This window comes from Bactrocera dorsalis, chromosome 4 (genome assembly GCF_023373825.1).
Source record: "Bactrocera dorsalis isolate Fly_Bdor chromosome 4, ASM2337382v1, whole genome shotgun sequence".
NCBI classification, from domain to species: Eukaryota; Metazoa; Arthropoda; class Insecta; order Diptera; family Tephritidae; genus Bactrocera; species Bactrocera dorsalis.
This window is the reverse complement of record NC_064306.1, coordinates 61,071,199-61,087,913: the sequence shown is the minus strand read 5'-3', so window position 1 is coordinate 61,087,913 and position 16,715 is coordinate 61,071,199. Positions and strand designations below refer to the sequence as shown.

At 41.5% G+C, this 16,715-nt stretch overlaps 3 protein-coding genes across 5 annotated transcripts; all 3 read right to left on the bottom strand.

The window, feature by feature from the left end:
* Positions 1-2,696: 2,696 nt before the first annotated feature.
* On the bottom strand, positions 2,697-4,080 carry LOC105233315 (RNA-binding protein 12). The gene is made up of 2 exons (XM_019992912.2): positions 4,060-4,080; positions 2,697-4,016 (listed from the first exon to the last, which is right to left on the bottom strand). The coding sequence occupies exons 1-2, from the start codon at positions 4,078-4,080 to the stop codon at positions 2,991-2,993; spliced, it is 1,047 nt and encodes a 348-aa protein (XP_019848471.2). The 3' UTR covers positions 2,697-2,990.
* Positions 4,081-5,817: 1,737 nt separating this feature from the next.
* Positions 5,818-7,471, bottom strand: LOC125778050 (loricrin-like). 2 transcript variants are annotated; one of them, XM_049454155.1, is made up of 3 exons: positions 7,410-7,471; positions 6,244-7,285; positions 5,818-6,129 (listed from the first exon to the last, which is right to left on the bottom strand). In XM_049454155.1, exons 1-3 carry the CDS (start codon positions 7,410-7,412, stop codon positions 5,981-5,983), a joined length of 1,194 nt encoding a protein of 397 aa, XP_049310112.1. In that variant the 5' UTR covers positions 7,413-7,471; the 3' UTR covers positions 5,818-5,980. The 2 variants fall into 2 exon arrangements, with proteins under 2 accessions (XP_049310112.1, XP_049310111.1); XM_049454154.1 differs by having other exon boundaries at positions 5,818-7,285.
* Positions 7,472-14,443: 6,972 nt separating this feature from the next.
* LOC105229741 (keratin, type I cytoskeletal 9) lies at positions 14,444-16,249 on the bottom strand. 2 transcript variants are annotated; one of them, XM_049454161.1, is made up of 3 exons: positions 16,089-16,249; positions 15,536-15,677; positions 14,444-15,481 (listed from the first exon to the last, which is right to left on the bottom strand). In XM_049454161.1, exons 1-3 carry the CDS (start codon positions 16,089-16,091, stop codon positions 14,643-14,645), a joined length of 984 nt encoding a protein of 327 aa, XP_049310118.1. In that variant the 5' UTR covers positions 16,092-16,249; the 3' UTR covers positions 14,444-14,642. The 2 variants fall into 2 exon arrangements, with proteins under 2 accessions (XP_049310118.1, XP_029407644.2); XM_029551784.2 differs by having other exon boundaries at positions 14,444-15,677.
* Positions 16,250-16,715: the final 466 nt, after the last annotated feature.

Genomic DNA, 16,715 nt, shown 5'->3' with positions numbered 1-16,715 from the left:
CACAAAGTTACACAAAGCGAAAGGGCACAAGCTAACCTCACGATCGACCATTTTTATGAAAGAAATTAATAAAAACTAATAAGGCTCGGTAAATTGACGCTGAGCAATACCAAAAGCTCTGTTAGGAGTAATGTAACCCAGAATAATTCTTGCCAACAGGTACTACTTTGGTTTGAGTGGATAATTGAGAAGTAAAGTCCTTTCTCAACGATCAAAGACCAAATTCCACAAGTCACACATCATCCTCGACCTGCTGCATTGTGCCGAGGCATGGACGATGACAACATCTGAGGAGTCAACGTTACGAGTTGATGGAACGATAAGCTGCACGCGTTATACGCCGAAATTGATATAGTTCGGCGAATTAGGAGACAGCGGCTACGTCGACTAGGTCATGTCGTCCGAATGAATAAAGACAATTTGAGAGCATTCGGCGCAGTACCCGTTGGAAGAAGCAGAGGAAGAGAAAGACATCCACTCCGTTGGAAAGACCAGGTGAAGAAGAACCTGGTTACACTTGGAATCTCCAATTGGCGCCAAACAGCGAAAAGGGATAACGACTGGCGCGCTGTTGTAATCTCGGCTATAACCGCGTAAGCATAGTTTATGCTAATAAAGAAGAAAAATGTATTATCTAAGGTTAGACGTGTTTTTATGAGCTTGGCGATTTTCGTTGCTGGCTTTGAATTCTTTGCCAAAAACAATGCTGCAATGATGCCCTAACCTTCATATTCGGCATGTTCTTTTATACATTTTCCAAAGATAAAGAGAACCTTGAAGCGTCGTTTTACAAGATAGATTGAAATTCCAGAATACGAGGTTTGACAATTAAGTAATGAGACGGATTTAATTGCCGCGCTTGTGGTAAACCTGTGACCTTTAAATACCCTTTCTCTTTTTCTCTCCGGCATCCCCCTCCGCTCTCTCTAGCTTGTTTAGTTCGCCTACTGCGTCAAGTTGTGTAGACGTGTGTTTGTAGTGCTCGTCACGAAAATGGAAAAACGAAATTTAGAGCAACACGTCGCGATAAAATTTTGCGCCAGATTGGGCGAAACAGCTTCGGAAACGTACGCTAAAATTGTAAGAGTGTATGGTGACAGTGCTCTTAGTCGTGCCCAGGTTTTTCGATGGCACAAAGAGTTTAAGGAGGGGCGTGAAAGCGTGGAAGACGAGGCGCGGAGTGGGAGACCAGTTGCCTTTTTTGATAGCCGTGGAATCGTCCACAAAGAATTCGTTCCACCGGGGAAAACTGTGAATCAAGTCTATTATTGCCAAGTACTCGAAAGATTGCGAAAACGAGTCAACAGGGTGCGCCCAGGCATCGCTCGTAACTAGATCCTTTATCACGACAAAGCGCCGTGCCACACCGCCCTCAGCGTGTCTCAGTATTTGGCCTATAAAGAGATCGCCGTGTTGCAACAGCCACCTTATTCGCCCGACATGTCACCCTGTGACTCTTTTTTGTTTCCTTAAACAATCGGCATTCAGCTTGAACTGATATTATAGACTTTGAAAGAGATTCCTTATAATAAAAAGACATGTGAAGTTCCAGCGACAAATGTCACCAGTCATTAACACTGATGGGTGCTCAATTGGTAGGGTCTGACCGGAGACTTAAATCTGATACCACGGTTCAGTTAGTAGTTAGCCATTGGATTTCGCTACAATATTCTCACTGCGTTCGGTCCTTTGGGGAGATTCATGGTTGCTTTGGTTTGAACCTAAACGCAGATAGAATTGAAAATTCAGTTCAGTGAGGAGTCGCACTGGGTCCGTCCCACAGCAGGACAGAGGGTTTTGGTCAATTTTTTTCACATTCCTCAAAATCGCGGAAAATTACTTCATTTCGCTTCCCTGTGCGGGTACTACCCCTTTAAAAAGCAAAATACATTTCGGTAAAAAATAGTGCTAAAAAAGTAGTGTGTTATACGAAAAAAAAATAAATATATAAAATATTTATGCGGTTGCTTCCATAATTTATTGTCACGATAAAGCCTACGCCATAAACAAATGCAGATATAAATAGTTAAGAGTCGTAAAAAATTACATACATATGTGCTTTATTAGCGGCATATGTATGTACTTTGGCCACTCAACGCCTATTGCCATGATGACCATGGCCATAGCAATGAATTAACCCACACGATTCACGCGTTGAAACCCGAAGCAAGTTTGCTATGAGAGTTGTAAAAAGCAAATAAAAAATTGCACGCATGATTGGCGACAAAGCGTAAGTTTGAAGATGCTTGGAATTAAATTATTGACTTGAAACGCGGGAGATTGGCGTAAAGCGAAGAGTTGCCGCCAGATTTATGATTCCAACGTCACAGCTGATGCGTTAAGCGAGGTCATAAAGTGGCAAATTCCAATTCGTAAAACAACGGCTTACTACGAGAATAATCGCTAGAGAGAGAGAGAGAGAGAAAGAGAGAAATATTGAAAGAGAGATATGATGAACATGGAATGAAGACTTGTAAAGACTAAAGCGGTGTGCGTAAAGCGTTGGTGGGTCTCAAAAGCAAATTTTGAAAAAATAGAAAAATAAAATGAAATAAAAATTAAGAAAAAATGGGTCACGAACTAGTCCCACCAACTGTCACTTATCAGTTATAAATGTAAACAAACCAATTTGTTACTATTAAGCTCATTTTGGGCTGCGAAAATATGTACGTCCAACACGCTTTACTGTTATTTCGACATCACGCAACTTGCTTGATTTATTAATGATGTACTCACACTCTTACGAATATTAATATTCATTAAATAAATAATTTATTCAGCAGCAATATGAAATAGAAATGTTTTACATAAGTCTAAGTGTTACACTTTCGCATTGTTTCGTCGGCCGAGTGATAAAATGCTAATTGATTCAGCACGATCCAGTCTCAAACTATGGAAAAATTAGCATTAAATCCGTGGAAGAAGAAGAAAGCAATAAAAAACACATAAAATCATCTTAAAGTATATTCCAAAAAGAGAATAGAAAAAAATTATTTGGGCTTGTCGTAGACATAACCACCGTTTGCGCCATAAACTGTATCGCTGGCTATGCGCGTTGTCAGCACACGAGTGTTGAGACCGTCTATGGGTTGTGGTGTTTTGAAATCGCCGCCGGACTGTTGCTGTGAAGCTGTTTGGTAAGGTAAGCCTGGAAAACCGCCTGCTTGTGATGGGAAGCCTTGACCGGAGAAGCCTGCGCCGGGAAATCCAGCGCCCGCAAAGCCCTGTCCTGGAAAGCCTTGGCCAGAGAAACCCTGACCAGGAAAGCCAGCTCCCGGGAATCCCTGTCCTGGGAAACCCTGGCCTGAGAAACCTTGGCCAGGGAAGGCAGCTCCCGAAAAGCCCTGCCCTGAGAAACCTGCACCCGGAAATCCTTGTCCCGGGATACCTTGCCCAGAGAATCCAGCACCTGGAAAGCCTTGTCCAGTGAAACCTTGTCCAGAAAAGCCTTGCCCCGGGAAACTTTGTCCTGCGAAGCTAGCACCAGGAAAGGCTTGTCCCGGAAAACCTTGTCCTGCGAAACCTTGTCCAGGGAAACCTTGTCCAGAGAAACCTTGTCCAGGAAAACCTTGTCCTGCGAAACCCTGTCCTGGAAAGCCTGCTCCGGTAAAACCTTGTCCTGGATATGTTGGTCCACCAAAGCTGGATGGAAATCCAGCACCTGGAAAGCCACCAAAACTAGGTTGGAAGAATGGATCGCTGGCAGATTCACTGGCGGCATTATCATCTGTGGAGCTTTGCTGTGTTGTTGCAACGGGCTCATTATCTAGTGATTGCTCGACATCTTTTAAAGCATGTGAGTTAGCATTGGCCGACTCGTCAAGTAAATTAACATCCGGTTGGGCCTGTGGCACTTCATCATGTTGCACTTGTGGTTGTGGTGGCGCTGCAAGTTCTTGACTTGGTGCAATGTGCTGTGGTTTACTGTGGTAGGGTGGTAAGTAAGCGCTTCTCAAATGGCTGACATCGGCGATACTCAAAGCAATCAGAGCGTAAAAGATAAGTAATTTGGAAAGCTGAAAAGGAAAATTTATGACGTTAAATTATAGTTTTGAAAACAAAATCTTTAAGACTTACCATTTTCTGTGTAGAGAGCGCAGGCTTGCCGCATGCGTGTAGAACTTAGAACGCGTACTAAATTTATGTTGCCTTAAGTTGGCTAGTTTTATAGTTTTTCTTGGACGAAAAAGTTATTCAACTCTCCGTGTTTATTTGCTTGTTTTCTTCGCCGCGACTTTCTTATGCTAATAAATGTGGTCTTAGAACGCCAATAAAGGAGAGTAGCGATTACTTAAATGGTGGCTAATTTCGCGTAGGTCTTCCAGGTAGCTTCTTCGATTCTTAAAGAACCAATATTAAGTTTTAAGTGTAATCTTTTTGGCATTTTGCTGACCTCTTTCTTCTTTTATAGCATTAACCTAAAGAGCTGTCTAAAAACATTTAACGAGTGCGTCTTCAAATTGATGCTCTGTTTTCGTTGATTGGCATCTTTTTGTTTTCTTCGTCAGTTTAATGACTAAATTTAGTTATTTGGGCGCCTAATCAGTCAATCTTGCTGGCTTCTCGTGCCTAATTTCCATATCGCAGCATCTTACCTTAATAGTTTTGCATTAATTTTTTATTTCTCTTTGGCATTATACCATGAGGCGAACGAAGGCAGAAGACAGTGGCGAAAAAATTTAACAGAATAATAAATTAGTGTGCGTAGATCAGAGTCTGCGCATGCTTAGTAGACTAGTCTTTTATATAATTTTGTTTTCGCAACAACTTCTTCATATTGTATAAAGAAGGGCATTTGCGTTTCAAACTTTAAGCGCCTAAAAGTAGACAAAGCCAATAAAATAGTATAAGTGGTCAATATTAATTTTAATAAAGAATTAATTTATGAATTAAAATAAGTAATAAATTCATTTTAAGGATATTCACAAAATTTCAATTGATTTCTTGTTAGCAATTGGTCAGTAGATTTTGCTAAAATTCATAGCCAACGGCTCCGAAAAACACCAAACGTTTTCAAAAAATTTTCTCCTTTCTAAAAATTTAGAGTTTTTAGACTCTTTTTAATATCACCAATCGAAATTTAAATATTTTTGGGACTAAATTAGAGCCCAATATAAAAAATGGGTAAAATAATGCTCCGAAAGTTTTTCAAAAGAGCTGAGATCCTTTTGATAATCTAAAGAAAATCAAAGAACTTGTATCAAAAACAAAGCTGAAAACCTTCTAATAATCTAAGGAGATCTAAGAGCCTACATAAAAGATCGAGATGAGAACCTTTTGAAAGTCTAAGAAAGATGGGACTGAAGACCTTTTGAAAGTCTAAGAAAGATCAAAGATATTTATAAAAGACGAAGCTGGGGACCTTTTAATTATTTAAGGAAGTCTAAAGTCCCTTTATAAAAGATTTAGAGCTGAGAACCCTTGAATGATCTAAGGAAAAACATAGAACTTAGAAACTGAGTAGGTCGTCAACTCATATGGATAATGCCAGGATAATTAGAAAACTTGTATAAAAGATTGAGCTGAGAACATCCTGATAATGCCAGGGAAATAAGAGAACGTCATAGAAAACAAAGCTAAGCTTCTCTTGATAATGCCAGGAAACTCAAAACTTTTTATTAAAGACAGATAGGTAAATAAAATCAAAGCACTTTTCAGCACAGCTCTGTCTAATTTCATTCAGCCACCTTTCGACAACCTATGGAATTTAATTCTATCTAACAATTATGGAATAATAATGTTTTAAAGTAAGAAGTATTAAAAACGCTTTGAGCAAAATTTAATTTTTTAAAACAAAAATTTATTTTATTGCAATAACAAAAACTAACTACACTATTTATGCTATTCAAAGTGAATGAGGTAGTACAAAGTGTTTTCATGGATTAAGGATGATATACCTAGGACAATTCAACAATAAACAAAATATTGCCAAGGTATTCTATTTACAAAAATGATTCGACGAATCGCAGTTCCAAGCGATTTACTTCTTTCTGTAGATGTAGCCACCGTTGGAGCCATATTGGGTGCCAGCACTGCCGCCAGAGTATGAGGGGCCAGAAGGACGACCGCTAGAGTAACCGCCAGCACCGCCGCTATAGTAAGAGCCACCGGCACCACCAGCACCGCCGCCTGAGTAACCACCAGCTCCGCCATTAGAGTAGCCACCAGCACCGCCGCTAGAGTAACCACCAGCACCGCTAGCTCCACCATATGAGTAACCTGCAGCACCACCGGCACCGCCACTTGAGAAACCACCGGCACCGCCGCTGGAGTAACCGCCAGCACCGCCGCTTGAGAAACCACCAGCACCGCCGCTGGAGTAACCACTGGCACCGCCGCTGGAGTAACCACCAGCACCGCCGCTAGAATAACCACCGGCACCGCCGCTGGAGTAACTGCCAGCACCGCTAGCTCCACCATATGAGTAACCTCCAGCACCACCGACTCCGCCGCTTGAGAAACCGCCAGCACCGCCGCTTGAGTAACCTCCAGCACCACCGCTTGAGTAACCGCCAGCACCGCCGCTCGAGAATCCGCCTCCGCTACCGCCTGAAGAGTATGATGGACCAGAGTAGACTGGAGCTGGAGCGGGAGCAGAGTAGACTGGAGCAGGTGGTGAGTAGCTTTGTACAGGTGGCAAGTATTCCTCGGATGGAGCAGAGTATCCAGAACCACCGCTAGAGTAAGAACCACCAGCAGAACCGCCTGAGAAACCAGCAGAGCCACCAGATGAGTAAGAACCGCCTGATGAATAGCTTGGACCAGCTGAACCACCGCTTGAGTATCCACCACCGCTACCGCCTGAGGAGTATGATGGAGCGGAGTAGACTGGAGCTGGAACTGGGGCAGAGTAAACTGGAGCTGGAGCTGGGGCTGAGTAGACTGGAGCAGGTGGCGAGTAGCTTTGCACAGGTGGCAAGTATTCGTTGGATGGACCAACAGCACCGCCTGAGGAGTATGAACCCCCAGCACCACCCGAAGAGTATGAACCTCCAGCACCACCTGAGGAGTAAGAACCGCCAGCACCGCCTGAAGAGTATGAACCACCAGCACCGCCTGAGGAGTAAGAACCGCCAGCACCACCCGAAGAGTAGGATGGGCCACCATAATTGGAAGAAGGTGGCAAATATTCAGTTATTGGAGCCGGTGCGGGACCATGGCTGTGTCCGTGACCATGTCCGTGACTGTGTCCGCCATGACTAGGTGGCAGGTATGATCTCGACAAATGGCTGACATCAGCCGAAGCGATGGCGACCAACGCAAGGGTGGCTACAACGAAGAGTTTCTGAAATTAAAGAAAAGTAAGTTTGTAGAGAAACATTTGCTTGTTAGAAAGCTTAATCTAAGAATTCGAGATCTTTAGACTTCAGCTTTGTAATATTTTCATTTGTTTTTTCGAGTTCACCCACCATTTTGTTCCGATGAGTTGTGGTCTGTTTGAAAAGGAGGAGACTTCTTTGCTGTACAAAGAAACCGTTGGAACTGATGCTCTTCCACCAATTGTCTCACCAATTTATACAAAAAATGTATGCTTACACGCGAATTATGTTTTTGCCGCGCAAATCACCTCCGCCTCGCACACACTCACACATTACTACCGTTAAACGTAACGCGACCTCTGCAATCACATAACACTTTGGCGATGAAGTTAGGTCCGCTAAACGAGTTTCGATGATTTACATTATGTATGTACGAGATTTGTGATAATGCTTCATAATATCACCAAAGAAAAAATGCAAAAACACAAATGCTAATAAAACTAGCAATAAAATAAGTGAAAATAGTAGTAAAATTGGAGTAAAGAGATTACACTAACAAACACAGTTGATGAGTGTTTCACATTATAATTCTCACACCATCGCCCAAATATCCTCGAAGTTAGTGATTGCTTTCCGAAATTGATGTTATTCTCTCACGGAGAGGATAATTTGTATATTCTAACCTTCCTACATTACTTTACCTAAAATTAGCCCAAGCGAGCAGCCTGCTCATGGATCTGAAGTTATCACTTGGTTATTAGCAAACGTCTTTAGATTCAGTTTGATGAATTAAATTAAGACAACAAGTCCATCAACATGGGTCAAATCGGCAAGTTCGAAAGTACTGACCCCGGTGTAAATTCATCCAGCTATACTTAGTCTGTCACCGACCACTTCGGTGCAGAGTGAACTACTTACCTATGTCATTTATAATTTCCAGTTTCCAAAAACCAAGCAATAAGACTTTAAACAGAACCAGAAAACTATAATAATTAATTGTTTGCCCAAATCTCCCATCTCTAAGGCTAGAGCCTTCATTCAACACTTGTAATTTATATATTCTAAAGCCGACGTTTCCAATAAAAGGTTAGGTTCGGTTATTTTGCCCAGTTGTTACGCCATGTATAGACCTAGTGGTTCTTGGAAATACCAGATGGAGGTTCAGTGTAGGTCGTAAGAGCAACTTGATATCCAATTTTGATATTTCGTTTAGTCCCTTGAACTCCGAAGCTCCTAGATACTTAAGACGAGTTCTAGATAATACTGAACAGAAACATAGGAGGTGTTCCACCGTCTCTCTCATATCTATTTCTAAGCACTTTCTTCTTGCATCGTCATTACTTATGCCCATCCGATGCCAGTAGCCCAGTTATAATGAAAACAATCTGCCATCGGCCTTCCTTTCGAAACCGTTTGAGTAAAGAGCAAGCGTGTTATTTTGTCAGCCCTTTTTGAAATTACATTGTAAATCGTTTTAAGTGACTTCCGTATTTCCTGTACTGGATGGGAATCTCATCAATCAATTCAATTAACGGAATTCCTTTGTAACCTCGAACCCAATATATGTATATGCAGCCATTGTCCGGCAACCGCTACATCTATTGTGCCTCTCTGCTTCTGAAGACAGTCTCTGACATAATATTATGTGAGATTATTGCCTTAATTGGCGCCTGGCTATCGATGTGTATATTGACCTTAGAAGTTTGAATGGTGGCACTCGTTATGTAGACAACATTCAGTCGCTGTATCCACTTCAACAGTTTTCTGTATGAGCTGTATGAGATTTTGCTGACAACGGTCCACCATACTAAAGCACCGAAAGGCAAGATTGGCTTGAGTACCGCTGTGTAACTTCAAATCATGAGGCCCGGGGATAGGCCAAATGTGGATCCTAGAATCCTCTTACATGTATATACGGTACCACTTACCTTTTCACCTTCTCTTCCACATTTAGTTTCCACTTCAGTTTGCTATCCAAGATGACTTCCAGGTACTTGGTATGCTTTTTAATTGTTAATTCAACTTAGGCTTCAGGGCTTTCCATTTCGGGATCTTGTACCTCCTTGTAAAAAGTACCATATTCCTCTTACTGGCGTTTACCTCGATGTAAATGACCCTTATGCCTTATTCATCATCTTATGCCTTATTCATCGTCTTAGAACAAGTATCCTCTGGGTAGCCAAAAAACCATCCGTTTGAAGGCGAGCTAAAGTGAGAAGTCGAAACATTCTCTCTCTAGGGTTGTGCGCTGGGCTTGGGACCCGCTACGTAAAACATCATTCCAATGAAAAGACGGTGCTACTTCGGACAGAGTAGGTAATTAAGAGGTCCTCACTTGACGAACAAAGGCTAAATTCTATAAGTCAATTATCTTTCCCGTCCTGCTTTATGGAGCAGAGACATGGGCGATGGCAACATCTGTTAAGTCGACGTTACGAGTTTTCGAGAGAAAGCTTCTGCGGAAGATTTATGGTCCTTATGCATTGGCAACGGCGAGTATCGCAGTCGATGAGAACGACGAGATACAGATGATGTCATTGTTCTGCGAATTAAGAGGGAGCGGCTATGATGGCTAGGTCATGTCGTCCGAATGGATGAAAGCATTTCAGCTCTGAAAGTATTCGACGCAGTACCCACCAGGGAAGCAAAGGAAGACCTACTCTCGGACTTTAACCGCGCATGCGGTATCTATGCCAATAAAGAAGAATTATTGGGTCTATGAACTTTTCCGTCACTAATATAGTGGTTTCAATGCTCAGAGATGTGTTTGCATGGGGTATTTGACTGTAGCAGTTCGGATTTTTCATTGACAAAGTGTGAACCAAAGTCCACTTCTAAGGCCCTCGAGTGTTCTATTAACTTCATTGTTCCGAAACTGATCCATTTTATGGTAAATTAACATTTTCCCTCGAGTACGATACTTATAAACCTCACTTAGACAGGGAGCTAGGGTTAAGTTGTTCATGATACTTACGATCAACTCAATATCAAATAGATTGCATTCTATCGCATGTCTGAGAGATCAGATAACGTATATCAAGGCAGCTCAAGAATCGGGATCTACGAAAAAATGTTACATGAAAAAGTTTAGGCGCTCGACCCCGCTTGGCGCCTCTAAATTTCTTCAACACATTTGACACATTTGAAATTGGTGGTTGATGGTTCAAGTGGGTAGCTGTGTAGCTCCTAAAAGCGCTTGCCACCGATGCACACATTTAGCTTATGCATTTATGTATTTAGTGTTGGCGCGTGTGCTGCCTTGAGAGGTCGCACAGTGAAAATGACTGCCGCGAACTAAAAACGTGCGCTTGTCGGTGCAAATTTTTGCAATTAAAACTGCAAAATAACAACGAATTTGGATTTAATTAATTTTTTTAATTAATTTTGTTTTTGCGGCTGATGCGCCATGACATCTGGCGGCTATGTCGCGTTATGGCCGACAAAGTCAAGTCAACTAAACGTTGCGTATATTAAACATGTGTTAATTTAAGTTAATGATGGCGAAAAAAATGCGAATGCGAAATTATAATGTTATAAGTTATCATAAAGTTGTCGTCGTTTCTTTTCGTCAAAAAAGAATATTAAAATCGACGCGCCGAAAAGGGAGTGTCTGCCATAAGCGCTGTGACTAAAAGTTAAATCAAAACCAAAATAGAAAAAATGAAACACTTCAAATCAACAAACGGTGTCAAACTTTTATCAGACGCAGTAAAACGACGCAACGCAGCAAGCATAATTTTGCATGTAAACGATATTTGTGGTTTGGTAACTCAGCGCTGAAGGTTTTAGGCCCAAGTTAGAGTGAGTTTAAGGGGGCGCTACAGATTTATAAGCTCTTCGCATGGTTTATATCCGTCCTATATAAACTTCTCAAAGTAGTAAGTCATTGCTTAGCTTTAGTAAGTCACATTTTTGTTATTTCTCAAACCTTCACCCACCACCTGAGCTACGAACTCGATACTATCAACCCAAAAACTACTGTACAAGCACGCACTGTACTCCTAACTCGTATTGCATTACCGGCAAACGCGCCGAGATGCGCCGCTTAGTCGCCTTACTGACTAGCGCTGCTTTTAAGCGCGCTGGCGTGAGTTGGCGCGCATGCGTATACCAACCAACCGTATATTTGTGTTAGTGGCGCGCTCCAATGACCGACTGCCTACTTAGCGGCGCGCACAGTTGAGCGTCGAAAATTAGCTAACTCAAATTGATTAGAAATAAAAAAGCCAATTAATGCATAATACAAATTATATGGCGGCGATTAAATGCATTTCAACTTCGGTGTTTGATTATATTCGCTTTATGCAAATTTCTCTTGCGTCTTCATTGAATTTCTCTTCGGTTTACATGCATTTCTTTGATTGGCTTTTTTTTTGCACAAGGCCACTTAAACACATACTAATGTATCTTTCCAAATCTTACATAACATGTTTGTCATCCCTAAGTGGTGGCTAGTCAAACAATAAAACCGTTGATAGCGCCATCAGCAATTATTCCACTTTCTTGGATGCGGAAATACCGCATGAATTTGAAATCACGTGCACGTGTTGCTACCAACTGTAAAGAAATAGCCGAGAATTCGAAACGTGTCCGACATTTGGTAAACTCATGCATTGTCGATGCGACGATCTAGATTGGAGCATGACAATGAAGACGAAAACGCGGTGGAACGATCTACTGGGGGGCAAAAGTCATTGAAAAAGCTGTAGAAAAGAAAAACATGAAGTTTCTACGGAACTCGCAGAGATTGTGGGAACATGGTTGATACTGCTCATAGACTAGGGCTGACAGTTCGAGAAAACTGCAAGATATGTGGGAAATGTCAAGAGCAAAAGTTCAGGCTATTAATGGAGCAGCTTTTGGTTACTTGTACCACAATAGGCAATTGTCCCACGGTGTGGGACACTGAGAAATGTAGCTTTGCTGAGGATACAGAATCAGTTGAAGCTTCTAAAGGATAACTGCTACTGCGCGACTACGTGGAGGCAATGAACCAAAACTGGTCTGTGCATGCCTTATTAAGTCCTCAGACCCTAGAGTATGTATTGCATTACCAATAGCAGATAGCTATTGATAGCAGAGAATGAAGGAGATCTTACTTCAATGGGCTTTTCGAATGGGCGCTCGATAACAAATAAATGAAACGACTTGAGCACTATTGTGGCCAAAATAGTTGATATTTTGACAACGCCAATGTAATAGAAGATGTAGTAGGATTCTTAATTTGTTAAAAGGATGGAAATATTAATCGTGTTCGAGATATCACTGTTGTCTTATCCATATAAGGGTTTCTAAAAGATAACTTATTATTTCCAATGCGGGATGTGATGCAGGTCACCTCCGAGTTGGTGGACCTACGGCAGCGATATTTGACTTGGGATCGGCAACTGTGACCTAAAGATCTGTGCAAGATGTCTAGACTTATTGCAACGAGTTACAACGCAGTTAGAATGGTATGGGTGCTTGGCCACAGAGGTATTGCAGGAAACTGCAGGGCTAATGAGAATGCTACCATAAATACTTTAATCAATAACAGCAGAATAGGAACGGGTAGGAGTTCTATTGCTTTATTGTGATTCTTTACTAAATTTTAATCCCTTAGACCCGTTCAGCAAGCGTTGCTCAAGCTAGCTAGTTAAAACTTGTCCAGAGTAAATACTAAGAGGTCTAATGAACTCTTTCCTCTCGGCAAAGTCCATCTTTTAGTGGTTGTAAAAGTTTTAACTGTACAAACTAAACTCCGATCAGGATTCATGCGGTAAAATTTAAGAATTTACAGGCTGCCAGTTGCATCAGCTGTTTGGAAGAAGATGGGATAGAAACATCTCTACACTTCTTCCTCGTATATACCGCCTTTGCCAGGCCAAGACCAAAACACTTCGGATCTCATACTACTACATCCAGGTGACATGTGCAAATAGGAATAAAGCATCCAATTTTTTTAGAGGTTCAGAGTGTTTTGCCGGTAGCAGATAGCCAACTGCTGTAGTTTATAAGCTGGATGACCAAAGAACAGTATGTATATATGTAACAGTCTAAGTATGATCCCCACGCCATATGGAGGGATCACCTATCCAAACTAACATTATTTCAATAATTGTCTTGAACTTCAAGTTAGAAGCAGTAATGCCAGATTCGCTGAAGACTCTGCTAATCGTCCTTAGAATTGGCACAAGAAAATTAGAAAGGCAACTCATTATAATACTTAAGGACAGATACACTTTATAGACATAATTTCTGGACACCACCACTCTTCCTAATTTAGAATATGTATACTAGATCCTAATATTCTCAAAGAGTTCACTCTGTATCCTTTATTAGTTTCAATAAGTATCAACATGAAAAAATTGATTGATTATTGATAATTTTTGTTCCGAAAAAAATTCCTTCGGGATATAAGACATCTATTTAGGTATGACTCATTCTTCGGAGCGAAGACAACCGGCTTCACTAAACCAGAATATGGATTTGATCAGCATTTCAATTTTCGCAGTTTTACTTTAAAGAATTCGTACTCGGCAATAACATTCATGTGGTCGACTTTTCCTTAAGATTTAGTTATTTCGAGTCAATGTGTAATTTGAGAATATTCACACGCTGTAAATATATGTAAATATATTATAAATGGTTTCAAAAGCTGTGTCCTTGTCCAATAAAGCTTTTAGCCGAGTTTCGAACCATTAATATACAAAATTTAGCAATGTCCAGAACCCATTGGTGTAAGAAAAGAGAGTTAAACTTGATTTTACGTTGAGGCTGTTACTTCATCAATTTTTTTTGTAAAAGTTGCATAATTTTTTACCTTCATAATAGGTAAATGGACTTGCCTACTTTTGCGTAAATCTAAACTTTCGCAAATATTTACATACCAAAGCCAATATTTGCATCAAAATATGGCAAGAATGAGACAAAGCAAATATGATGTGCGACTACCGGACAGTCTTGTCAGCAAACACTTTAACAGAAGCAGCAAATAATATATTGAAGATGCAAAATGTTAAAAGAGCTTAACTCAGTTTTAGGGAACTTTGAGAGAAGCGTTTCTATCTTCAATACATAACTGTTATAATTACATTTCTGTACAGGCGCAATAATCCAAAGACTTTTGAAGTAAGTAAGCTATAGCCTAATACGATTTCAGATTTTTTCCCTTAACCAAAATATTGAAATTGAAAAACCATAGATTTTTAAATATAAAATTAAAATGGATTTAATAAAAAAGACTTTACTATTTACAACATATTGTTTGAAAGCAATGAGATGGTTGTTTGTGACTCGTATGTATGAACTACTTAAAGCAATACAACAGTAAAAACAAAAAAAAATATTGCTACGTTGTCTTAAGTACAAAAGAAAGTACGACTAATCACAGTTCCAAGCGATTTACTTCTTTTTGTAGACATAACCACCGTTGGAGGCATATTGGGTACCAACATCGGCACCAGAGTACGATGAACCGCCCGACGAGAAGGATGAACCGCCCGACGAGTAGGATGAACCACCCGATGAGTAGCTTGGGGCAGCTGGAGCCAAGTAAGTGTTAGATGGGCCAGAGAATCCAGATGAACCACCGCTCGAGTATGAGCCGCCGCTGGAGTAAGAGCCACCAGCAGAACCGCCAGAGATACCAGAAGAAATACCAGCAGAGCCACCAGATGAGTAAGAACCGCCTGATGAGTAGCTTGGAGCAGCTGGAGCCAAGTAAGTGTTAGATGGGCCAGAGAATCCAGATGAACCACCGCTCGAGTATGAGCCGCCGCTAGAGTATGAGCCACCAGCAGAACCACCAGAGATACCAGAAGAAATACCAGCAGAGCCACCAGATGAGTAAGAACCGCCTGATGAGTAGCTTGGAGCAGCTGGGGCCAAGTAAGTGTTGGATGGGCCAGAGAATCCAGATGAACCACCGCTCGAGTACGAACCGCCGCTGGAGTAAGAGCCACCGCTACCGCCCGAGGAGAATGATGGAGCAGAGTAGACTGGAGCTGGAGCTGGTGCAGAGTAGACTGGAGCTGGAGCTGGGGCAGAGTAGACTGGAGCTGGAGCTGGAGCAGAGTAGACTGGAGCTGGAGCTGGAGCAGAGTATACTGGGGCTGGAGCTGGGGCAGAGTACACTGGAGCTGGAGCTGGGGCAGAGTAGACTGGAGCAGGTGGTGAGTAGCTTTGTACAGGTGGCAAGTATTCGTTGGATGGACCAACAGCACCGCCTGAGGAGTATGAACCTCCAGCACCGCCTGAAGAGTATGAACCTCCAGCACCGCCTGAAGAGTATGAACCACCAGCACCGCCTGATGAGTATGAACCACCAGCAGCACCACCCGAAGAGTAAGAAGATGGTGGCAAGTACGTCCTCGACAAATGGCTGACATCAGCCGAAGCGAAGGCGACCAAGGCAAGAGTGGCGACAACGAAGAGTTTCTGTAATCAAGCAAGAGAGAGTGAATGATATAAAGAGAGCACAGTTGACGGTACGTGTTTGAAAAGAGTTTAGTAGTTTAATGTTTTAAATTTTTTCGAAGATTGTTTAATGTTTTTTTAAGTTCACTTCACAGTTGTGTTCCACAAAGAAATTTTTTTATAAGTTATCAATATTTTTGTGACCCAGTAGCCACTAAGATGACACTTTTTCACTCGTGCAACATCGTTTTGAGTACAAAAAAGTCGTAGTCACTCCAAAAGCTCTTGTTTTGATAAAAGACAAGCACTTCTACACTAATCAAGAAGGACTTAGCGGTAATCTGCAGTCACAATACAGTCACTTTACGATTTTTATAACAAGATTTAAACTATAATTTTATTTAAATTATTTTTTTTTTCTCGTACACCCACCATTTTGCTCCGATGATTTAATGTGTGGGAAAGGATGAGACTACTTAGCTGTACGAAGAAACCGTTGGAACTGATGCTGTTCCCCCAACTGACTGACCAATTTATACAAAAATTATGCTTACACGCGAAATACGATTTCGACGTCCAAATCACCTGCCCGCTTACACCGTACCCCGCAACTACCAACGCTACCATCAGCACCGGCCGCAACACTTTAGCACGACAGCAGCGGTGGCAGCATAACGCTGCGCCACGCAACGACGACGCGACGCTAGGGCCGGCAAACAAGTTTTAGTGATTTACAATGCATACAACAACATTTAGATAAATAACAACAACATTAAAATGCTACCTAGAGACCCCTAAAAAATCCAAAAGCGCAAAAGTAATAAAAACTAGCAAAAACCAAAAAGCAAAAACAACGAAAAAAAACAAAACATCTCTGAAGGTGAAGACAGCAGGCGCGGAGACCAAGGTGTCAGCGCGGTTATAAAACATAAACCACCGGAAAACAAAAACAAAGCGCGAATTGGTTAGTCTGCGAAAAAGCTAATAAAATAAGAAAAAAAGTGAGGTGAGAGATAAAAGTAAAACCAGAAAAAATTTAAATTTACAAAGAAAGACTTA

Bases quoted from the DNA above. Each gene is read 5' to 3' on its own strand.
- LOC105233315 (XM_019992912.2), bottom strand. From the start codon at position 4,080: ATGGTAAGTCTTAAAGATTTT. The intron at 4,017-4,059 runs GTTTTCAAAACT...TTTCCTTTTCAG, and splicing joins TGGTAAGTCTTAAAGATTTT to CTTTCCAAATTACTTATCTT.